The sequence below is a fragment of the Eubalaena glacialis genome, chromosome 4, assembly GCF_028564815.1.
Source record: "Eubalaena glacialis isolate mEubGla1 chromosome 4, mEubGla1.1.hap2.+ XY, whole genome shotgun sequence".
Taxonomy (NCBI): Eukaryota; Metazoa; Chordata; class Mammalia; order Artiodactyla; family Balaenidae; genus Eubalaena; species Eubalaena glacialis.
In genome coordinates, this window is record NC_083719.1 from 120,714,790 (window position 1) to 120,740,780 (window position 25,991).

Genomic DNA, 25,991 nt, shown 5'->3' on the forward strand with positions numbered 1-25,991 from the left:
ACATTAGACAAGATTAGTCTTTCCAAAATACAAGTCTGATCATGTCTCTGCCCTTATTTTCCACCTAACTCCTACTCAACTTCTCTAGATTTAAAATTCAATGTTGCTTCTTCTAGGAAGCTTTCCCTGCCTTTTAGGACAGAATTAGGTGACCTTCCTCTTGCTCCTGTAGCTCTCTATTCCTTTTGTAGTGTGCTGTACCATTTTGTGATTGACTCTGCAACCTAACTAGACAGTAAAGTACTTGAATACAGGCACTATTTTACTGATGTTGAATGCAGACATTGTTTTATTCGTTTTATGTCTAGTGCTTGCCTTGGTGAGTACTTGCTGAATCAAAGTGCACAGGGGTTATTAGATCACCACTACCACCTTCATGGAACTTGCAGTTTCAACTAAGGCAAAATTCCAAACTTTTTTCCAGAGGAAAGATTTTAAATGATGAGATCAATTTTAATTATACAGCTTGTTATATAAACCAGGATATGAAACTTATAACTAGTTTCAGATTTCTTCTTTGCTTGAAAAACAAAACAAACAAAACCCATCCAATGCCTCCTTGAGGAATTTTTCCCCCCCTGTAGATTTGTAACAAAAGATTTATATATACACATATGTGCCAAGTAAAAGGTAAATAACAGAATAATGGACATGTAACTATATCTGGTATAAAAACATTTCTAACCCTAGCAAATAGTTTTGAGGTTGAAAAAAGAAATAAGAAAGATCAAAGTAATGTTTCTTCAAGTCTTATAAGTTTCATCATTACATAATTTTCTTTCTTAGTCTGGCTACACTGAATTCAGTGTGTACAGTAAAAGTTGGTGAATAAAAAAGCAGAATATGAAATACTCATTAAAAAATCCTGCTTTTAATTATTACATCTGCTTATGTATATTTTAAAAAGTAAAACAATAAATTTTTATATGATGCAGAGACAGTTCATTTTAGATATTTACATTACCTTCCAGGTTCATTCCTGCTTGAAGACATTTTCTATAGCGGCATGCTGGGCAGTTTTTTCTTCGAATTTTATCAATGATGCAATCATTTCTTCCAGCACAAAGATAATTGTGCTGTCCTATATGGAAAATAAAGGCACTGTTAAAATTTCACAGGCCTTAAAGGATATTTTTATGGAGAGGCTCTTTGCTGCTGTTGTTGTTTTGGGTGGAACATAGCCAAGGACCAAAGGCACTGATTAAGGAACATATAGTGTACTTTCTTACATTCATTACAAAGTTGAGAGGTCAACTTAAAATAAAAAGCGTTTCGTATTCTGTTTGACAAACACGGTTCATTAAAAAAAACTTTACTGCAGTATACATATAGAAAAGCTCACAAATCCTAAGTGTACCACCTAACCTAATAAATTTTCATAAGCCAAACACTTCCATGTAATCAGCTCTCCTATCAAGAAGCAGAACGGTTCCCCCACAAACCCTCTTCTTGCCCCCTTCCAGTCACTACCTACCAGGGGTAACCTCTTTCTTGATAAGCTGTTCTTTATATTGTGCTTTAAACAGTTTCTTCTTCTAACAATTATAGAAGATCTCTGTATTTTATTTATTTATTCTATTTATAGAAGATCTCACTATTTTATTATGACTTCTAACTTAATGCTAAGGAGGACTAGAGAAAGAGGAAACTGGTTTAAAAATACTGTGAGAGTCCCAAAGGGAAAATGACTTTAATTCAGCATTGTACCACCGTATGCAAATAAAGCGTGCTCCCCTTCCAAATTTTTAAATAAAGTGATAGGTAAACACTTAAATTATGTTAAGGTTGCCAGTAATTAGTTAGGTGTATCACAGACTTGGCAAACTAAGCTACTGTATATAGGACTTAGGGAGATTTGTTCATTATTTCACATGCTTTTTGACTCCAAATACTGAAGATTGTTACTGTCTAAAATCTTCTGCCACCCAGTATTAAATGTGCTAAGAGGTAGAAATGCAGTTTTCACCTGTCAAAAATTTTCAAGGAAAATTTAAAAGGGAAAGACAGAAAGTCTTCCTACCCTCTCCCTCCCTTCAATTGTACCCTCTTTTGTTGAAGAAAACTATCTGAAGATTTGCTAGCCTGGCAAAAACTGAAAGAATCCTCCTACACAAGGCCAGCATATCTAAATAGATACACTAGATAATTAAGAGTCTGTGTCTTTACACTAGAGGGGATGGTCTTCAGAAGACTACAGGACATTTGTCTTCTCAAAAATAAATCATATTCAAAGAAAAGAGAAAAAATCATAATCATCAATTCATTAGGTTGAATATACCTAGTCTGATTTCTGGGAAAAGATACTTCATGCATAGAATAATCTACTTGACTTGGATGAAAACAAACTATATTCATTTCTTCCTAACATGTTGAATCACAGTGCTAACTGTTAAGCATTAGTTTGGGGTAGATGGTTAACTGTATCAGGTTCAATTCTTTGTGAGAAATAGGCCACAGAATTGACTAACGGTCTACAATTCAGCTTTGTTCCAGAGTTGTTCTCCAATGCCAAATGTCTGTATGAGCTGTTTCAATTCCTTTCTGTATTGTGTAAGTTTGCTAGCTTCTTTACTTGGACATGAAATGGAAGCACTAATGCAATAATTCTATCCTCTATACAGTTTAAGTAGGAACAACAGATGCCATCATAATTGAAGCAGTTATAATACAAATAATACAAAGAAGTTCTACCCCATAAGAATATCCCTGAATCATTGTCCTGTAGTTGATTGAAAAAATTACTCATTGCTAAACACAGAAAAAGTTTCAGTGCGTTATTTATATCTAACCAAAAGATGAGAGTGTGCATGTTATGCTAATAATGATTTCTTTATCCCAGGCATGTCTTGAGCACAATTAAGAATCTGAGCTACACGATCAGGGGGCATTGTACCTTCATAAGTTCAAATCAGCTCTATCTGGTTATTAGTATGAAGTTGGACAAGCCTTTGGGTGTCTTATCTATAAAAAGAGGAGTTTCGAATAGTGGTCACTATTTACAAGGCATGGACATGTACCACTAATAGTCACTCCCTGTCAGTCATTTTGATAAGACAGTAAGACATCTTAGTTTGGAATTCCTGTGTCTTCTACCACTTGGTAAATTCCCTTTCTAACTAAAAAGAGAGAGTAGATGTCAGGAGAAGAGCCTTCGGGCCAGCTGGAATTTCTCAACATTGTTTTGTTTGCATTGTATTTATTTTTATGGTAAAAATCTATTTTTGGCAATTGGTTCTATTTCTATTTCTGGTAGGTGTGGTAGCCAGCCTCCAAGATGGCCCCCAGTGGTCTCTGTTTTCTGGTATTCACACTCTTAGATAGTCCCTTCCCAAACTATACCAGCACTGGTCTGTGTGACCAATAAAATACGGCACAAGTGACAAGTATGTCACATCTGAGATTAAGTTATAAAGATATTATGTTCCCATATTCGTCACAGCCTCTCTTGTGGATCATTTGTTCCAGGGGAGGCCAGCTGCTATGTTGAGAGCGGCACTAGAGGAGGCCCACATAATGAGGAACTGAAGCTTCCTGCAAAAAGCAATGTTAACGGGCTGGGAAGTGGATCCTCTAGCCCTGCTCAAGCCTTCAGATGACTGCAGCTTCCACCAACAGTCTGAATGTAACTTCATGAGAGTCCCAGGACTACCCAGCTAATAAGCTGCTCCCAAATTCCTGACTCTCAGAAGCTGCATGATATAATAAACATCTGTTGTTTTAAGCTACTAATTTTGGGGGTAATTTGTTACACATCAATAGATAACTAATACAGTAGGGATAGTAAAGTTGTTTTAAAATAAAGTTATAAAAAAGAGTGATCCAAGAAAAATATTAGGTAGTAAATAGAACAGTGATGCTTGGACATGATCAAGATAATGAAAGTGGTATAGGAAATGGGCAACACAGCAAAGGGCATGTCCTAGGGTTTTCTGTAGTTTGTATACCCTATTGGAAGTATCCAAGTTTCAAATGTGAGCTGTGACTGTCAGCTTGAGCATCTTTCTTTACTGCTCTCAGAAACAGTGTGGTACAGTGCAAAGTGCACTTGGCAAAGGGCCAGGAAGCCCTTGGTCTGATCTGCAGCTCTACTGCCTAGCTGTGTGATCTCAGTAATGTTTATTAACCTTTCTGAACCCCCTGTTTCTCCATCTGTAAAGTTGGAAAATTAGCACCTACCTTGCTGTGCTTCTGCAAGGGTTAAAGGCAGTTGTGTAGAAGGTTCTTAAAATAGTGCCTAGAACATTGTAAGCACTCAATAAACACTAGCTATTAAATAATTCCCTTGTTATTGCTTTCATCTCAGTATTTAACTAGATTATAAACTGCCAGGAGATGTGATTTTTATCCTTTCAGGAAGTCAGTATAGCATTGAGATTGAGCCTGTTTGGAGACAGCTATGTTTGAATCCTAGCTCTGTCAAACTGTGTGAGCTTCAGTTTCCTAGTCTATCAAAGATGGATCATAATAGCATCTAAGATCTCACGGAGCTGTTAATTAAGTGGTATGACATATAAAACATAGTGCTTGGTACATCGTAAATTAAGGGTAGCTGATATCCATCTCCATTATGACCCACCAACAAAGATTATATGCAATTTGTGCAAAGGGAACATAAGAAAAAGGGACTCAGCGAAAAAAAAGATCATTCAGCTAGTATACATCTAAAGAAATGGAGCTACCCAAATTCTTCTCTGTATGCAAAAAAGCAACTCCCAGAATAATGAATAAAAAAATTCAAAATATCAATCCTCGATCTGGGTTGTATGGATAATAAATAAGTAAAACTTTTGCAAATTTCCTAAAAATATTTAAATGTTTGGGTATTTACAGTACTTTGCCAGTTTGGTGGACAACCTATAATTTCTAGCAGGTGTTAAAAATGGAATGAATGTAGTGTAATGAAAATCATACAAGCTTCATCTTTGTAACTGTTCAAGAAAGTGCTCCAAAATATGTATCTGGACTTAAAAACAGATTTCCATCATGTCTAGAAGGGAAAAGTAGAACTGCCATGAGTTAGGTTAGCAAATGATTACAGAATTTTAGAGCTGGAGGTGACCATGGAGAAAATTTAAGTCCAAATAAAGGATTTACTTAACACAGTTCACATTTTAACCTTTTCTTATTAATCATGTAATCTAGCCATCGTATTTAACTGAAATACTTATATGATATACATTTTGAAATAGTATAGCTAATATTCAATGAAATTTTACCTTAAAACAAGTATAAGAATTTAATTCTAAAGCAGCAATTAAGCCCAGAGGGCATATGGCCTGCAGTGATGTCTTATTTGTAGTATGTTTAGCTTTTTTTTTCTTTTTTAAATTGCATTTGGATGCTTTTAGGTAGGGCATGCTTGCACTCTCTAACATAAATAACTGCCCTTCTTTGCCCAGTTGTATTATATTTGGCCAGAATGACCCACACTCAGTCCCTGTAGGCATTGGAATTGGAATTTGTAGCCCTGTTTTAAGGAATGATTTTAGTTAAAATGAGGACAAATGAAAAAAAATTTTTTTTAATTCCTGTATTTCTCTTAAGGCTCCATTGTCTCATTCTGAATTTCACTTTCAGAATTAAAGTTTGTCAATATTATTTTGATATACAGGAATACTGTAATACTGTTATCACTGGAAAGAACTAATCAGTGAAGAAAGTGCTGAATAAAGTAAAGTGAGGACAAGAAGAACCTTCCGTCTGTGGTGAATAACATCTACTTTGTTAGAGACATTGCATTAGTTAGGGGTGGGCTTTACTTAATGACTCTACTCAGTAGTTGGATGATACCAAACTGGTTAAAGCCTGCATCCCTGTGTTCTCTGCGGGATAACACAAGTAATTTTATAGTTTGTTAATATACTAAAAGCAATCCAAACAAAAGAAAATGACTCATCTAACTCTTAAGGACATGCAAACTCAACTGAAGCCAGATAATAATCTTTCTCGTACTGTGAATGAATATGTTAATTTTTAAAAAATATAATTATCTAATCAGAGCTTTAGGTAATCCATTCAGGCCACACTGCCTTCCAAATGCTTTACAAATAACTAAATTACAAAACAGTTTTTTCTAAGACGATTCACTGGTAATATTAAAAAATTTTAGTGTGACTTCCAATAATTTGCTTATGGGATGAATTTTTCCTTCTTTAAGGACCTGATGTGCAGGCTGAACCTGTAACAAGGGTAAAATTTATATGAATATAATATTTGTCAAGTGAAATCACCTTCTCTAAAACACCTTCTTTCCTGACCTCCTCAGGCAGTTTGTCACTTGCTCCTCTGTATTATAATCTCTGTACCTTGTAACTGTTAACTCATCTTTCACTTCCAAGTACACTGTGACCTCCCAGAGAGCAGGGATCAGGTCTTACACCACATTTATATCACAAAGCACAGCCCTGGCTTATTGGAAAACAAAACAAAACACTTTTCCCCCTCACAGTTCTCATTATCACTCATTTTTGCCAGACTGGAATAGTTGGTGGCTTTAAAACCAGCTAATTCATGGGAATTAAAGCCCATAATACTAACACAATGAGCACTAATTACTGCTGAAACCTAACACCACCATTTCACATGGTAGCACTTTCTTAGTTATCTTCTGTTCTCTGACCATACTCCCTCCCTTCAGTTTATAGTTTTCTATTTTATTCTAGTTTGTTTTTTAAAGTATCTCTTCCCCACTAGAGCACTTAGGAGCTACCCTCCTCTCCCTGCTTTTACTGACTTCTAGCCTTAATGGGCTTTGCATATAATAGAAATTTCAGAATCCACTCTGAGAAATAGGAACCAAATAGAGGAATAATAAAACTCTTCAAAACACACACTACCTTCCACTGCTCTTTTGAAGAATACTTTACAGCTTCCACAAGTTAAGACCCCATAATGACATCCCGAAGCTTCATCAGAGCACACTAGGCAGAGTTTGGGAGGTGGTCCCGTTGCTGCTGAGGAGCTGGATGGAGGAGAGCTTACATCTGGTCTCATTCCAGGGCTAAAAAAGGAAGAAAGCAGTGTTACAATTTAACTGTCATGACTGTCAAAGAAGTATCAAAATACAGTTCTCTTACCTTCTCACTCCACAGTGAGCATGTTCACACTGAACTCTGGCTTCGAGTACTAGCAAGCATTAAAATATCCTACCTAGATATAGTCAAATAATGTTTTATTCTTCTTCTATACACAATTAAGAGCGAGGTAATTTCTTTTTAAGTATTCCTTGGGAGTTCCCTGGTGGTCTGGTGGTTAGGATTTGGTACTTTCACTGCCATAGTCCAAGTTCAATCCTTGGTCGGGGAACTGAAATCCCAGAAGCCATGTGGCGTGGCAAAAAAAAAGAGAAAAGTATCCCTTAAAAAGAATGGACTTAGATATTATAATTTTTAGTTGCTTGGGAGTTGTTTATAATCACCTTTACTAAAGTATCATTTACATACAGTAACATTAACCATTTATAAGTGTACAATTGATGAGTTTTGTTAAATGGATAATTGTGTAACTACCACCATGATCAAGAGATATAGTATATATCCATCAACCGCCAAAGATTCCTTAGGACATCATTTTTTTTCCTCCAATTTTAAGATACTGTACAGGCATAGGACAATTCTTTAATTGCTTAGGACATCATTTTTTTTCCTCTAATTTTAAGATATTGTACAGGGATCTTTCTAATTTCATTCAAGTCTCATTACAATTCTACCCATTCCTCTACTTGAGTTAAAATTTCTTACAATACACACATAATTTGTTCTATTGTGCTTCACTTTGTTGCACTTAACAGATGCTGCAAAATTGTCAGATGGTTAGTATTTTTTAGCAACAAAGTATTTTATTTTTTTTTGAATTTTTGAATTTTATTTTATTTATTTTTTATACAGCAGGTTCTTATTAGTTATCTATTTTATCCATATTAGTGTATACATGTCAATCCCAATCTCCCAGTTCATCACACCACCCCCACCACCACTCTCCCCGCTTGGTGCCCATAGGTTTGTTCTCTACATCTGTGTCTCTATTTCAGCCCTGCAAACCGGTTCATCTGTACCATTTTTCTAGGTTCCACATATATGCATTAATATACGATATTTTTCTCTTTCTGACTTACTTCACTCTGTATGACAGTCCCTAGATCCATCCACATCTCTACAAATGACCCAATTTCGTTCCTTTTTATGGCTGAGTAATATTCCATTGTATATACGTACAACATCTTCTCTATCCATTCGTCTGTCGATGGGCATTTAGGTTGCTTCCGTGACCTGGCTATTGTAAATGGTGCTGCAATGAACATTGGGGTGCATGTATCTTTCTGATTTATGGTTTTCTCTGGGTATACGCCCAACAAAGTATTTTAATATTAAGGTAAGTACATTGTTTTTCAGACACACTGCACACTTAACAGACTATAGTATAGTGTAAACATAACTTTTATATGCACTGGAAAGTGACTTGCTTTACTGCAACATTTTCTTTCTTGCTGTGGTCTGGAACCAAACCAGCAGTATCTCTGAGGTATGACTGTATTAAAGTTCGGTCCAGCATCTCTCATTCCCAACGTCATCCTAGCTGAAATGACAGTTTTTTATGACTTAGAAGAGAATGATGCAGAAAAATTACCTCCTCTAACTTTCTAGTCTGGCTTGCAGCAAGTAAGACTTTTTTCCAGCACTGGGCTTTCAACAGTAAGGACTATGCTGCCCTCCCCACTCTGTGTACATATGCCCTGGAGAAAAAGATGGAAAATGGGAATCTGCTTCTCCTGCTAGGTCTTGTTTTCATTTTGTAGATTTCTCACCACAAAATATAAATATTCTTTTTCTAATTTGTTGTTTTGAGAATTTTCAAACACTCAAAAGTTGTAAGTATTATGCAATGGATTATAGCCTTTACTTATACTCACCAATTCTCAACATTTTGCCACATTTGCTTATAAAGATATATTTTTATAAACCAATGAAACAGTGATCCCTTTAATGCTAGAGGAAAAATTAACTATAAAACCTTCATTATAGATGATACAGTGGTTTCCAGTGTTGTATATTTCTAAGGAATATTCATCTTACATGCTAACTTTAGAACCAAAACTGTATTATATAACTCAAAAGAGTTCCTAACCTTTCTAACCTTGTGTAACTAAAAAGAGTCCCTGAAAATAGTTTCTAGAGACTGCTAATTCCTTCTCTGGTTATGTGTTCTTCAAAAATATGGATGGTAGCAATCTGTTGATTTTGGAACTTTACACATTAAAGTGTATTGTTCATCACCTATATAAGAAATCTCACTCTGAGATTTTCTTTATATGCCTATTCTCTAAAAGAGATGGTATTTAGGAATAAATTATTCATAAATAATAAATTATTATTAAATGTCAATTACAAATACGCTTAAACTAAATCACAGAGCAAACTGACTTAAGAAATTGTTTGGGTTATTAACATGGTTAGAAATTATATTTATTAAGTAACATCTTTTCGTTATTCTGTTTTTGGAATAAAAGTTAAAAGTTGGACTTCCCTGGTGGCATAGTGGTTAAGCATCTGCCTGCCAATGCAGGGGACACGGGTTTGAGCCCTGGTCCAGGAAGATCCCACATGCCGTGGAGCAACTAAGCCTGTGCGCCGCAACTACTGAGCCTGTGCTCTAGAGCCCGTGAGCCACAACTACTGAAGCCCGCGTGCCTAGAGCCCATGCTCTGCAACAAGAGAAGCCACCGCAATGAGAAGCCCGTGCACCGCAACGAAGAGTAGCCCTCGCTCGCCGCAACTAGAGAAAGCCCGCGCGCAGCAATGAACACCCAACACAGCCAAAAATTTTAAATAAATAAATATAAAAAACGTTAAAAGTTAATTGTAGAATGACAATTTGTTTTGTAAATGTCACTTTAAATAATTAGGTCGATAAACTCCAAAGCTCCCCCTGAATTCTGTCCTCAAAGGAAGCTAGCCAACCCTATGTTTATCTAGAGGCTTAGCGAATGACAGCATTCCCACCACTCCAGTTCTGGGAATAGGCCCCAGGGTTTCATATTGTTCTCTGAACACTGTCAAGGAGAATTTCTGGATGCTTCCGTATCACAAGGCATTGATCCCCTGCTAGATTTGGGAGAGTGTACTGAGTGCATATTGAAAGCCTACAATGGAAGAGAATAACCTGAAATGACTCTGCTGTAGGTCTGGCATGAACCATCCTTGATTAATGGAAACTTGTGACTAATGTAGCAGAGCTGCTCTGGGCCAGAGTTTTACAGAGAAGTAGGAAGGTCTTGGAGTGAGTGAACAGAGCAATGTGTTAGGGAAGCAAAAAATTCCTTGGCTTCTGTTCTGAAGATGCTCCTATTTCTGCTCAGCCAATCTCTGTCATCTGACATCTATTTTTAGGGACCAACCAGTTGTTTGTATATTTAGTTTATGGAAAATAAGTGCAATATTTATTGATTTGAAAGGTTAACTCTGTAATGTTTCCTCAACTAATTTTATATATACACACACACACACACACAGAGAAATACATATTAAAAATGTTTAAACAGTACTTTGGTACTATTTTATAGTTTTAAAACACTTTCATGAATAGAATCTCATCTGTCCTCTCAACAACCCTGTGAAAAGGATGCCATCACATCTAGATGAGGTCACGTAGTTGTCGGAAGTTGATCAGGGAGCCTGTTTGTGGTCAAATTGACATGTTTCAGATCCCAGTTCTACCATTTCAAAGCTCATGTGACCTTGGATAGGTATCTACTACTTTGAACCTCTGTTTTCTCACAAGTAAACTGGAAGGACATCACCTGTGTGTGTGTGTTGTGAAAACAAGAGAACACACAAAGTCTAGCACATAGTTCCTCCCTCTAGCAGGCACCTGATAAATGTTCATTCTTTTCTCTTTCAGGAAAATGAGATTTTATGAGAAAGCCTGATATAAGTATTATGTAAGTAGTATTAAGTCTAAAATCTAGGACAGTATTCCCAAATTCTCAGTTATAATTAGAGCACATGCAAAACACGTTCAGGCCACTCAACTGTGAGCTAGAGACGGCAAACAAAAGAGAAAGTTAAAACTAAATGAACAGGGCTTTCCTGGTGGCGCAGTGGTTGAGTCCTCCTGCCAATGCAGGGGACACAGGTTTGAGCCCTGATCAGAGAAGATCTCACAAACCACGGAGCAACTAAGCCCATGCGCCACAACTGCTGAGCCTGCACTCTAGAGCCTGTGAGTCACAACTACTGAAGCCCATGCACCTAGAGCCTGTGCTCTACAACAAGAGAAGCCACTGCAATGAGAAGCCTGTGCACTGCAATGAAGAGTAGCCCCTGCTCGCCGCAACTAGAGATAGCCCACACGCAGCAATGAAGACCCAACACAGCCATAAAAAAAAAAAAAAAAAAAAAAAAACTACATGAACAAATGGACTGATCAAACTGCAACTAAGAATCTGGAACTTAAGTCAGGCCTTCGGCATCCCTTCTGGCAGTCATTCTAGGCTACATCAGATAAAAACTAAATACGTGGAAAGCTGCTAAGTGTACCACTGACATCAATGGAAAAAAATCAGTTTTTGTCACACAAATATGAGCACTATGATGGCCTATAGTGAACACCATTGGGAGAAATGAATGAACACAAAATGTTATTCAATTGCAAACGTGACCCTATGATACTGCTAAAAGGGCTGGGGTTCAACAAAATGGTTAGAACTCAAAGGAAAACCATATGGAATCATCATCTTTTAATAAGGATACATGACAACAAGAAAGAAAAAGCACACCATAATAAGACTGCATATTACACCCCTTTTGAACAGAAAAGCTGAAATGTCCCGGTCTTTGCTCAGTGTGTGTTTACAGCTGTGTCAAACATTCTGAAGATGCTAAGAGGTTCTATTATGAACTGACTGTATCCAGAGTGCTTTCTTTTAAGTGAAGAGTGGAAATAACAAAATGTGTTGTTTCAGGTGAATACCTGAATGCTGTCTCCCACTCAAAATGGAAAGTGTGCTGGACATCAAGTTATTCCTGAGGCTACTGAGTTTACATTAGAGAGAGAAAAGACACGTACAAAGCAGGTTTTTCTATTTAATTGTCTTGCAAGAAAGGCAGTTGATGAAAGGAGGATCACGGATGGATGGAAGTTACACACCTTGAGACATGTAAAATGTGCAGGTAAATTACACCCTTTCAAGCACATGATTCCTGGCATCTGAATGCCAGGCACTGTGAGGATACAGAGGTCACATCCTATATGGAAGTCATATCATACATGAAAATGTGTTACTGAAATGATAGTGGACCTAGAAACTTTGATCCAGGTAGGAGTAGCAGAATACTTTTGGCTGCTTCAGTGTCATGGTAGTACTACTAGGAAGTGATTCAGCTATATATATAGACAAATCTGGGTTTACATCCTAGCTCCAGTGCTTTAACAACTGTGTCACAGTGGCTAGCTGATAAACCCTTGACTCTTTTTCCTTATTAGTACCATTTTAGGACTTTCTGTGTAGATTATATATTTGAGTTACATAAAGTACTGGCACACACTTGGTGATCATCAAACAATATGTTTCTCCTTAACCCTCAGGCATTAACTTCTTTTTTCTCCCTCCCCCCAACTTCTCCTTCCTTTCTGGAGGATCCCAAGGAATGAGAAGTGCTTTGAAGAACCTTCCCTGTGAGCCAGGGGAAGGTTAATGGTCTTCCAGAAACTTAAGTTCAGGTAATTGTAGATACTCTTTCTTGATTCTGCACCAAAAATCGACAATTTAGTTTTGTAAAGGTTAGTGTTGCAATGAGGAATCTAAAACCATATCAGTGCACTTTTTTGTATCTATGTTACATTAAAATCCACTGGTCTGTCTTGAACTTTGAATGGATCTTTTACCCATGCATGATTTTGAACTATCATGCATTAGTCATTTGGAAAATACTGGTTCACTAAGTTATGCAGATCTTCCAAATGTTGACACAGTTCATTATACAGTATAAGAGTTGTATTTGTCAAGCTCACAGTGGCAGATACAAGGTTTCCAAAATTCTGAATTTTGTTTGGAAAACTCTAATTTTTATTGATTGGCAACAAGTACTGTCAGTTGTCTTCCTTGAAGTGATAAGCTCACTTCAGTCATTTTTGAGAAAACATTTGCCATATTCCCAAGGCTGAAAACCCGTAGTTTATCCATTCTATACCATGAAAAAAGTAGTTTGTTCAACTCACAACTTAAAGAAAAGCACATGTAAGACTGTTTGAGACAACCATCAAATACTATATGCAGCATAAGTGCTTTACACAAAATGGATATTAAGAAGACACATATATTAAAGGGTGGAGATTTAAGTGAATTAGTATATTGCTTCCTCAAAGGTATCTTTAAGTGGAACTGGCTTGCTTGCTTCTTTAACTGTGAGTATACTGCAGTTAAATACAATGACTACTGTACCCTAAGACACCAGCAGTTTTACTCATCATTGGTTTTGGTACCATCAGTGCAAATGTCAACAGAGTGAAAAATGCAAATAAAGACTATGTATTATCGTGAAAATAGTTTTGAAAGGAATGGGGACTCCCAGGGGTCCATAGAGCACATGTTGAGAACTGCTGTTACAGAGGATAGTGAGGACTTTAAGTCAGACATGCTAGAATTCATAACCTAACTGCAATGTAGTAGCTTCATGACCTTTTAATGTCTCTAAATCTCAATTGCCTTATTTCTAAATGGGGACTGTAATGTACTTGGCAAAATGATACAGTATTGCTTACTAGGTGAGAGGCTTTCCCCCACAGAGGAAGGAAGAGAGATGATAAACTACTATAAACCCAAATGGTGTGGTTGGCTTAGCCTTCAATTTAAGTGAATTTAATCAACAATTTTTCAATGAAATGCAAGAAATTCATTTTGGAAAAAAGCAAAACTGATATTATCTCAGAGAGCAAATATTAATTAACATGGGAAAAACTCCTGGAAATAAAGCTGCTACAACTCGATGAATTTTTACCAACTACAAATGGAATAGGTATATTCTCACTGGCTTACCAGTTTCTGTCCTAATACCATAAAGCAGTGGTTCTCATTTGGGAGCAGTTTTACTCCCCAGGGGACATCTGGCTACCTCTGGAGACATTTTTGGTTGTCACAACTCGGGAAATGCTACTGGTATCTAGTGGGAAGAGGCTAGGGTGCTGCTAAACCTCCTACAATGCACAGCAGACAGTCTTCCACAACAAATAATTATCCAGCTTCAATGTCAATAGTGCTGAGGTTAAGAAATCCTTGCTATAAATCTTTAAGTAACATAAAAGTGGAAAAAAAAAAAAAAAAGAAAATTCAACAAGGACCAGAAACTTATTGTAAAACCTTCTAAACTATCTTTTAAAATGGAGCAACTGCCCTACTGAGGTAGCTGTAAATATTCTTTGATTCAAGACAAGTCCAAAAAGAGATTCAAAACAGAGCTGAGGCCAGGGACTATACAAGTTTAGTGATTAGCTTGAGTTAGTAATTTACTTTTATTTTTCCCTCTAGCACTAGCATTAAGAGGTGATTTTTACACATTAAAGTCACCTGCACTTTTCTTATCTTTGTTCATTAGGAAAAATGTAAATACTCAGCTGCACACACCAGGAGATTATATTTTCTGACTGCCCATTTATCCCTGCATTAGCTAAGGGATTACTGATTTGTTTGATAATAAGCTATGGAATAGTTTTCAAATCAAATAGAAAAATACTCTGGGGGAAGGCTTTCACAATATTTCTGTTAAATGGTTTTAGCAGAGTGCATTTTATCTTATTTAGCAAACCAAAAAAAAAAAAAAAGACTGATTAAACTCTTTGTTGAGAGAGGTTTCTATTGGTTTTAACTTTAGGTGCCTACTAAGACAGTTTCCTCAAACTATGCATCCTTTATACTCACTCATCTTAGGGAGGAGGTTAGAGCAACAAAGCCTGTACTGTAAACCTGTACTGTAGTGACCAGGAACATTTTCAGTAAAGGATGACTGTTAGAGGAGATGTCTTTTTTTAGATCTCTGAGACACCAATGGCCTGTCATTTAACATCTCTGCACTTAGTTTCCCTGTCTGTAAAATGAAGGTGTTGAATCAATAAACTCCAAAGAAGCTGTCACTATTTCCCAAGGTAGGGGTAGGAAGTAGGCAAGAATATACTTGGGTCTGTGAAAGACTTCTTTGGACCTGTATTTTTATTTATATGAAGAGAGAATATGGTCACCCTATCTATGTGCTCCTTTCTTAAAGTCTAATCTAACATGTTTTCCTCTGTTTTTCTTTCTCTCTGGAAGGATCAGTCCTCAGTCTAGTGATTGTGCTGGGTAACTTAGTTCCTAAGAGATGAAATCTTGTTTCATGTTTTCAGTTCCGTTTGCTCAGGCCTGCACTGAGGGACATGAGTTTCAATGAAAGGAGGAGTAATGATGCTCTAGTAACAGAACACTAAGACCAAGAGTAAGTAGCAAGCACAGTGAGGAAAAAACTTTTTTCATTACATGGTTATTTCTAGAATGAAGACCTGATTTTGTTCTATCTGATGCTCTCTTGCTTCTTAAGAGCACACAAGAATAACTATGATTTCGTACATGCAGAATTATGAATGTGACATCTTCAAATAAGGCAAGAACAGGTTTGAGACAATGTTACACTTACTGCCTTCTTCTAATATATATATATATCTAGGGTTGATGGCTGTGGAGTTGTATTTTTTTTTTTTTTTTTTTTTCTCCACCTCCGCTACTGCTTCTGCTTAGAGAAAGTGCCTGGGACATCTGGGCCGCGGTGTTTCCCTTTGCCCCCATGAAGACCATGGCCAGGGCAGAGGAGATGCTTATGGGTGAGATAAACACATTTTTCGAGTTGTCTTCACCCAGATGTTTCAAAAGGGTCAAGGCAAAGGTGCCGTTTGCTTCCGACAGAGCATCCATGGTGGCGAGTCGAGCGCGCGGCCGGAGCGGGAGGGGCGGCAGCCTGGAGTTGTATTTTTGAGCTTGAATCTCACTTGTGATTAATTTTTAAAAATGTCCTTTCATGACTTGTTTCTTCTCATATACCAATGTATTTGTAGTTTTACTTGGGTTTTATTTTTAGGGAATGGGGTGGTAATACCTTGTCTTCCTACAGTGCTATTCAGTAGGTAACTTAGGAGTCAAGTCCCATAGCTGAATGCCGTTGTTACTATAATTATTTGTAATTCCATTATAAGCTTTAATTGGGGCTTGTACCTGCATCTTTTGTATTTTGTACATTCAGTTATTTGGACTTTGGGAGTCCTCTTTGGTTTTAGTCATGTGTGTCTACTTTGTAGATTTCACCAACTGTGGTCTATTTTGGGTTTGTACTTTAATTTAGAATAGTGTTAAGTTGATGGTTTGTATTTTATTTCATTTTACATTAGTTTGAAGTAAATTATTTAATTTTTGGATTCTGGAATTTTGATCGTTTATTGTAATTTGTAATATAACTGCTGTGAAATGCTTGACGAGAAAAAAACGCTGTTCATTTCCACCTCAACTACAACCACCACATATTTCTAAATATCTTACTCCGTTCTCAGAGAGACTTGACTTCCTCTCACTATACTTAGTAACGCTTAGTACTTAGTTGCCAATTCCAACCCTTTTCCACATCCTATTTATTATTCCCTATGATGTACCTTTCCCTTTCTGTCCACTCTGCTTCCATTCTTAATGCATGTCTTCCCTCACCTCTTGCCTTAACCACTGCAGTGGTTTATACTAAGTAGTCCTCCTGGCTCTGGCTGCTTCTCTTTCCATTATGTCCCCTACAATGCTAAAACTCATTTTTCTCATCATCATTAAAAATCTCCGAGGCTCTTCCACGTAATAAGCAGTACAAGCCCAACATGGTCCACAATCTGGTTCCTCTTTCTTTCTCCAATTATATGTTTTCCCACTCCTCTACACGAACCATTTGGTTTCTTTATCACCTTAGGGATCCTGTATTCTAAAAATATTTATTTTTTATTTAATATTTATTTTATTTATTTATTTGGCTGCACCGGGTCTTAGTTGTGGCACATGGGATCCTCACCATGTGCGGGATCTTTTTTAGTTGCAGCATGAGGGATCCAGTTCCCTGACCACAGATCAAACCCAGGCCCCCTGCATTGGGAGCGCGGAGTCCCATCCACTGGACCACCAGGGAAGTCCCTCTACAAATATTTATGAAGTGACTACTATGTGCCTCATTTCCCTCAAAGCTTGTCCTAAGATCTCTTCTTCCAGCCTGGAGTGTCTGCCATGGCGTTTCTGATCCAAGACAACCTCTAGACTCCCTTAAACACTGCCATGTAGCACTTTACACATGATACCTTTTGATTTATATTTCCATCAATAATTCCTTTTAGGTAGGGTCCATGTCTTAGCCCTCTTATATCACCAGCATCTTGTTACAGTGTCCAGTATATGTTATTTTATTTAGCTTATTTATATGTTACATCTTTATATGTTCTGCAAACGAATTTGAGGCAGCTAACATGTTAACTGTATTATGGGTACAATCTCATAAACATCTATCACCTCACTACTACTAGGAGCTACTCTGCAAGATCTTTCTTTATATACATTATCCCCTTTAATCCTCTCCACAAACGTACGAGGTGGGTACTGTTTTCAGTGTTTTACAGATGAGGAAGCAGATTTAGAGAAGCTGACTTGCCTACAGTGACACAGTAACTAGCAAAGTCAGGATTCAAATGCCTATCTTTCTGACACCAAAATCAGCGTTCTTAACCAGTATTTCACCTCCCTCACTACAATAAAGTGGCAAAACTGAGAAGACGAAGTAGATCTAGGTCTTCAAATTGAGGAATGAATTGCCTTCTACTTTGAGGGCTGAGGTTTGATGTCTCAGTGATATACAGCAAAAGGAAGCAAATTCCCTGTGCCTGCTTCCAAACATGATCTGCAAAAGATTTTTGCCCAAATAAGGATTGCCAGAGCAGGTCAAATAGGTAAAAACAATTGCCTTAAAATTGTGCGACAGTCTGTGTATCATTTGAAAATTTAGTCAAACTAATGTATATCTCATACTGTACAATTAGCACAATTCATCCTACGAAGATGTTTATATAAAATCAAACAAAATGCAGAACAGCTGTGTCTACATTCATATTTATTTTAGTATAAAGAACAAAACCCTCAAAACCAACCTGAACTTGGTCTAAAGCCACATACTCCCACCTTCAGTCAAAAGCCAAGACTTGATTCTTAAATTAGATTAGATTCTTAAATTAGTATGAGAACTTCCTTACTTATATACATTTCCCTCAGGTTTTGATGATGATGCTCTCACTTCACACCCTGATTCTTAGATATCCACTGAAACAATTTAAAGGAATAATTTGAAGTATTTATATACAGTGAGAACATTGGTAAACTTGTCCCTAGAAGAGGAAGGAAGAAAGGAGTAAGAAATTAGTCTCTGGAATGATGTAAAAGTTACTTATTCCTTTCTTTCTTCCTCTTCTAGGGACGTCTGCAATGCAGGCAGTTAGATGAAAAATTTAAGACTGGGAAGGTTTTCAGGTAGGTGGAGCAAAACACTCCCATCATAGTAATAATCATATTGGACACCAATTGGTTGACTTTTAGTTCTACAAACCAAGATCCATGGCTAAGTACTTTAATAAATGTATTATCTCAAATAATCCTTACCACTAGTCCATTTTACAAATGAGAATACAGAAATTAAGCCATGTGTTTGGCCAAAGTCCCATTAGCACAATCTGGATTTGAATTCAGCACTGTCTGATTCCAAAATCCAGGCTCCTTACTCTCATCACTGTGTTACCTGGCAGGGACCCACAGGGTATAATATCTGTTCAGCTTGACAGAGTTTTTAAAAGTGTGTGTGAGTCATCAAGTAGATAGTCTTGAGGTAAAGGTAAACATCAAAAATAATTTCTGTTTTTCCCTCTTCTGACTATCCTTGTTATCACAATGAAGTAGAAATTATCTATAATTAAAAAGATACAAAAGTATCCTAGTCACTTCCATTTTTCCTTTAGATTCTTATTATACTGACTTAAATCTTAAATTAGCACATTCACATTCTACATTATTAAGACAATGTCACACGAGCCATTAAATACTGAATTAATAACACGGAGACCTCGTATCAAAAATACAAAAATAGAAATAGGAGTGTTTTGCATATTCAAAACACCATTTTTGCCCTTAGAGGAGCTTTGAAGCAGTTATGCCTGACTTAGTTCTATTAGACCTTAGAATTTTTTGAAATGCATTTAATTTTTATGAAATATACTGCTCCACCAAAGTATCCAGCTGGGGATACACAATGATGTGAATAATTTCTGTATTATTTTGAAAAATGCATAACACTTAATAGGATCCAGCCTTAACTAGAAAGGAGCTGTCTAGCCACAGTACCAGTTTTATAGATGGAAGATTTACGTCTATTGACTAGAAGAAAATCATGGACATAAATTAACATGCCCACTGATGTCAAGAAGACTGATAGAGCCAAAAAAGAAAAAAACTGTAGTTATTTAATTTAAAGGTGCTACGGTAGTAGAATTATATATTCAACTGGACTACATAACAACAGCTACCATTTAGCACTTCTTATGTCTTAGGCACCTGATATACTCTATAATCCTCATTAATATCCTGAAAGCAGATGTTACTAATCCCATTGTATAGAAGCATAAATTGAAACTCAGAACTTAGAAATTAAAGCTCAACTAGTTAGAGAACTAGTCCCAGGACCCTTTATACAAAATCAGTACACAGAAATCTGTTGCATTTCTATACACTAACAATGAAAGATCAGAAAGAGAAATTCAAGAAACTATCCCATTTACCATCACATCGAAAAGGATAAAATACCTAGGAATAAAACCTACCTAAGGAGGCAAAAGCCCCATACTCGGAAAACCATAAGACACTGATGAAAGAAATCAAAGATGACACAGACGGAAAGATACACCATGGTCTTAACCTGGACGAATTAATATTGTCAAAATGACTATACTACCCAAGGCAATCTACAGATTCAGTACAATCCCTATCAAATTACCAATGGCATTTTTCACAGAACTAGAACAAAAAAACCTTAAAAATTTGTGTGGAGACACGAAAGACCCTGAATAACCAAAGCAATCTAGAGAAAGAAAAACAGAGCTGGAGGAATCAGGCACCCTGACTTCAGACTATACTACAAAGTGACAGTCACCAAAACAGTATGGTACTGGCACAAAAACAGAAATATAGATCAATGGTACAAGATAGAAAGCCCAGAAATAAACCCACGCACCTATGGTCAATTGATCTACGACAAAGGAGGCAAGACTATACAATGGAGAAAAGACAGTCTCTTCAATAAGTGGTGCTGGGAAAACTGGACAGCTACATGTAAAAGAATGACACTAGAATATTCTTTAACACCATATGCAAAAATAAACTCAAAATGGATTAAAGACCTAAATGTAAGACTGGATACTGTAAAACTCTTAGAGGGAAACATAGGCAGAACAGTCTTTGACATAAATTGCACCAAGATGTTTTTCGATCCATTTCCTAGAGTAATGGAAATAACAAAAACAAACAAATGGGCCCTAATTAAAATCAAAAGCTTTTGCACAGCCATAAACAAAATGAAAAGACAACCCACAGAATGAGAGAAAATATTTGAAAATGATGTGACCGACAAGGGATTAATTTCCAAAATTTACAAACAGCTCATGAGGCTCAATATCAAAAAACCAAACATTCCAATCGAAAAATGGGTAGAAGACCTAAATAGGCATTTCTCCAAAGAAGACATACAGATGGCCAAGAGGCACATGAAAAGATGCTCAACATCATTAATTATTAGAGAAATGCAAATCAAAACTACAATGAGGTATCACCTCACACCAGTCAAAATGGCTATCATCAAAAAATCCACAAACAATAAATGCTGGAGGGGGTGTGGAGAGACGGGATCCCTCCTACAATGTTGGTGGGAAAGTAAATTGGTGCAGCCACTATGGAGAACAGTATGGAGGTTCCTTAAAAAACTAAAAATAGAGCTACCATATGACCCTGCAATCCCACTCCTGGGCATATATCCAGAGAAAAACATGGTTCAAAAGGATTCAGGCACCCTAATGTTCATTGCAGCACTATTTACAATAGCCAAGACATGGAAGCCACCTGAATGGATAAAGAAGATGTGGAACATATATACAATGTCATATTATTCCACTATGTAAAAGAATGAAACAATGCCATGTGCAGCAACATGGATGGACCTAGAGATTATCATACTAAGTGAAGTAAGTCAGTTAGAGAAAGACAAATATCTTATGACATCACTTATATGTGGAATCTAAAAAAAAAAAAAAAGATATAAATGAACTTATTTACAAAACAGAAACAGACTCAAATACTTAGAGAACGAACTTATGGTTGGGGGCGGCGGGGATAGATTAGGAGTTTGGGATTGACATATGCACACTGCTATATTTAAAACAGATAAACAACAAGGACCTACTGTATAGCACAGGGAACTCTGCTGAATACTCCGTAATAACCTAAATGGGAAAAGAGTTTGAAAAAGAATAGATACATGTATATATATATAACTGAATCACTTTGCTGTACACCCAAAACTGACACAACATTGTCAATCAACTATACTCCAATATAAAATAAAAAATAATACTATTGAGAGGCAAAGTCTAAATCTGAATCAAAATTCAAATTTAAAAATTTATTTAGATGTATTTTCAGTTTATTTGAAAAGTCTACTGCTTTTTAAATTTTTAGCACATACAGTAATAGATTTCTGGCTAACTATATGGTAGATTAAATTAGTACAACATTATAGTGATAATAGGATGTTAAGAGCTCCTATTTCAGAGAAACTAAGGTCAAGATACCCAAAGTAACAGTTACCATAGATCTAGAATTACTACTTTTCACCAATTCTCACTTATTATCTATTTACCGTGCATTCTCCAGACATATATAAAAAAGGCTGACTACATTTTGAAAATACATGTGAATTGTTCTAAAATTCCTTTGCTAAATTATATAATTAAATATCAGTCGAAACATACTGAAAATATAATGTACTATGACTTCAATATGTTTGTCTATGTACAGATTTTCTCAAGAAAATTTCATAAATAACAGTGATAAGCAACATAAGCTATCATATAGTTTCACTTTGCTGAACTTAACAATAAAGAACAAGCAAGCTTTAATTTTTCTGTAGATTACTGCAGTTCAATTTAGAATATTAGACAAGTAACTTGTTTCTTTTAAAATGGTGTCTGCTAACATTTCAGAAACCATATGGGAATGGAAAAGAAACTTTGAAAGCAAGTGATGACACGATTTTTGCTTTAAAAAGTTTTGGGGATATTCCTAGGAGTATAAAAATTTCAAGGGCACGAGCAGCGCTTTTTTGAGAACAGATAAATGGTAGCTACTGTTGTAGTGGGAAACTTGCAATCTGCAAGCTCTGAATTTGATATGCAATTATGATCAAATAATAGTAATTCTTTTTCTAAAATAATTTGCAGAAGATTTAAAAACAAAATCAATGCTGTATTCTCACAAACTTATCTTAAACACTTTATCAAAAGTATTACAAAAATTGTTTTTAACTAAGCCACATCCCTTCCTTAAAAGAATAAGAACGTGAGTAGTCAGCCATTAGAGAGTGTTTTAAAATTGAGTTCTTATGTAAGCAGTTAGTTCTGTATGCAGGAAACAGAACGTGCTGAATACCAGTTCAGATGTGACATCCCTGTTTGAAATTTCAATTTTTCTCACAGTCCCCAAAAAGAGTAATATAAAGGAAAATTTTTATTTCTGAAATGTAGTGTAAGCCTGAAAAGAATGAGAAACAGTTTTACGATAGAGAACATGAAAGGCTCACACTTTCTTGCCACTGCAGTGGGTAGCTGAAATGACGCGTTGACTCTATCTGTGGGCTTGAAGGTCTCATTTGGAATAGAAAATTGCTTCTCTCCCTGCAAGCATCATGCGCAGTAGAGTGTTACTTGCTAAGGCGGTTCTAGGTGTGGACTTGCCCCATTTTTCATTCATGTGGGAAAGGAAAACTGAATAAACTCAATACAACTATGATCCCCACACTGAGGAAAACTTGTTACTATGTCCATAAAAAGCCCAAACTATTTTTTCCTAGTTTATTTCTTTATATCTAATCCATAATCTACTCCAGGATTATTGCTTTACATTCATTTAGAAATATACAAGTAGATACATTAAAAAAGTAATTTGCCAAATAAAGCTAAACTGGAAGATACTTTTTAAAATTATAAAAATAATATTTAGTTAAGAAATTTGGAAAACACCAAAAAGTTTAAATTAGAAAAAAATGCCATCTTACTTTTGTCAGAGAAAACCCAGCAAACACTTCTACACAAATCCTTCATCTTATTTAATTTATTTTGGGGATAACACTATCGATGGCTCAGCGTTTTATATGTGAGACATGGTTCACTTGTTGTTCGTTACTTAGCATTTTGAGAAAACGTCCTATATGTCAATAGATAATCTTTTAGTACATGATTCTCTGATGGTGGCAAAGTTTTAACTTAGCCAGTCCCTCATTATTGGTCATTCTTTGTTTCTGTTTTTTCACTATTATAAATACCACTGCATAAACCTTTCCAAACATCTTTGATTATATACTTAAGTTAAATACCTAGAAGGGCAAGGAAAGCCAATGGACAATTTAGGGCTTTTCACACATGGTGTTAAACTGCCTACCCTCCCTTGTTCCAGGAAAGCAGGCACATGCATGTCCCTACATCCACTCCGAACAGAAAACAAATCTGGTCAGCTGTCAATTGATGATCACTGCCTATTTCTCTACTGGGGTATTTGTCTTCTCTTGATTTATAAGAATGTTTTAGACATTAAGTATTTCAACACTTAGTCCATTGAGGATGTATCTATAAAGCCCTAATTTTAAATCAATTTAAAAATATTTCAAGTCTGATGGTACGGTCTATGATCATCAGAGCCTGTACTATTGCTCACTTGATACTTCTTTTAGCCATATTATTGTTTGAAGTGTCTGTGAGCTTGAAAATAAAATTTCCATCCATCTATATAGTTCTGGTTAAAGATGATATTTTTAACACAAGCTTTTATTTCAGCTCCCTCTGGAGCCCAGTAAAATGAGAGTAATGACATTTGTTTTAAAAGGCATAAACCTCTAAGAATAAAGATAAGAGAAGTGATTTTTGGTCAATTATACCACAATAGCGCTGGGGGGAAAAAGAGAAGAGATAATACCAGCAATATTTTATACTGGATTGGGTGTTCTGGGGTCTGTTAAGTTACCAGTGGGGAAAGCTAAGAAGCAACCTAATTAGTATGACAGAACTTCCAAAAAGCTCAGAAACTTGGGTTAAAGGTAGGGTCAAAATCAGAAAGATTGGTTCAAAGTCTGTTGAGCATTTACAGCTTTCTTTTTATAGAAATGGCAGGCCAGGTTATGGGGCCAACTTGCCTGACAAAAACAAAATGCTGGATAAAAAATTTTTTGAAAAATCACCTTAAAAGTACTAGTGAGCTGACAAAATGATACAGGATTTAGGCTAAAATCTAAGGAAAAGCACCCTAGCCACTTGTCCTCTGAGAATATTTACAAATTTAGGTTTCAAATAAAAGGACAGAAAACCTGCTAGAAAAAATGGACAAAAAACTTATACAGATGCTTTATAAAATAGCAACTCCAAAATTTTATCAGCCTTGTTAGTAATCAGGGAAATGTAAATTAGAACCACTATGAAATACCATTATACACACACACCAGATTGCCAAAAATTAAACATTTAACAATAAGAAGGAACTGAACTGAGTTTAAATGGTACATCACTTTTAAAGGCAGTTTGGCATTACCCAGTAAAGATGAAGACAAGAATATCCCAAGATCCAGCAACTGCACCGCCTGACATACACCAAGAAATTAATATTCATCAAGACATTAATGTGCATATACAGTAAAATGTATACCAATGCTGACAGCAGCATTTTTTGTAATAAACCAAAACTAGAAACTACTCAAATGTTCATAATAATGGAATGGATATATAAACAGTGGTACAATTCTAAACAGCAGTGAACTACCGTTAAATATAGTAACATGGATGAATTATGTAGAGTGAAAGAAACTAGACACAAAATAATACATGGAATATTATTCTATTCATTAAAGTTCAGAAAGATGCAAACTAAGATATTGTTTAAGGGTGTATGTACAGGTAGTACGGAAAGCAAGAAAATAATTATCGTAAGTGTCAGGATAGTGGTTACCTCTAGGGAGGGGGAGCAAAATGGGACTGTAATCTTGGAAGTTCACACTGCAGGCTTCCAGGGTACTGGCAATGTTCTTTTTCTTTTCCTGGATGATACTGACACAAGTGCTAGCTTTATAATTATTCAATACATTGTATATACATGTGTTTTGTTTATTCTTTTTTTTTTTTTAATAAATTTATTTATTTAATTTATTTATTTTTGGCTGTGTTGGGTCTTTGTTGCTGGGCGCCGGCTTTCTCTAGTTGCGGCGAGCGGGGGCTACTCTCTGTTGCGGTACACGGGCTTCTCATTGCGGTGGCTTCTCTTGTTGCGGAGCACAGGCTCTAGGCGGGCGGGCTTCAGTGGCTGTGGCACATAGGCTCAGTACTTGTGGCATGCGGGCTCTAGAGCGCAGGCTCAGTAGTTGTGGCGCACGGGCTTATTTGCTCCATGGCATGTGGGATCTTCCCAGAGCAGGGTTCGAACCCGTGTCCCCTGCATTGGCAGGCGGATTCTTAACCACTGCGCCACCAAGGAAGCCCTGTTTATTCTTATGTATGCTCTGTTTTATAGGAAATTCTTTTTTAAACTCTAAATAAAATAAATAGGGAAAGGCACAAATAACTTAATCCCTATATTACATCTCCTATTCCAATCCCTGATGATTTCTTTC

General features: G+C 36.4%; 1 protein-coding gene across 9 annotated transcripts in view; it reads right to left on the minus strand.

Annotated features, from left to right (window-relative positions):
* The window catches only part of NR3C1 (nuclear receptor subfamily 3 group C member 1), a 123,927-nt gene that overhangs the window by 24,196 nt on the left and 73,740 nt on the right, over positions 1-25,991 (minus strand). For 8 of the 9 annotated variants that reach the window (XM_061189786.1, XM_061189784.1, XM_061189782.1 and 5 more), the window contains 2 exons: positions 6,837-7,000; positions 965-1,081 (listed from right to left, as the gene is read on the minus strand). In XM_061189786.1, the coding sequence (XP_061045769.1) occupies positions 965-1,081; positions 6,837-7,000 (281 nt within the window). The remainder of the gene's footprint in view (positions 1-964; positions 1,082-6,836; positions 7,001-25,991) is intronic. The other variant, XM_061189788.1, reaches the window with a different exon arrangement.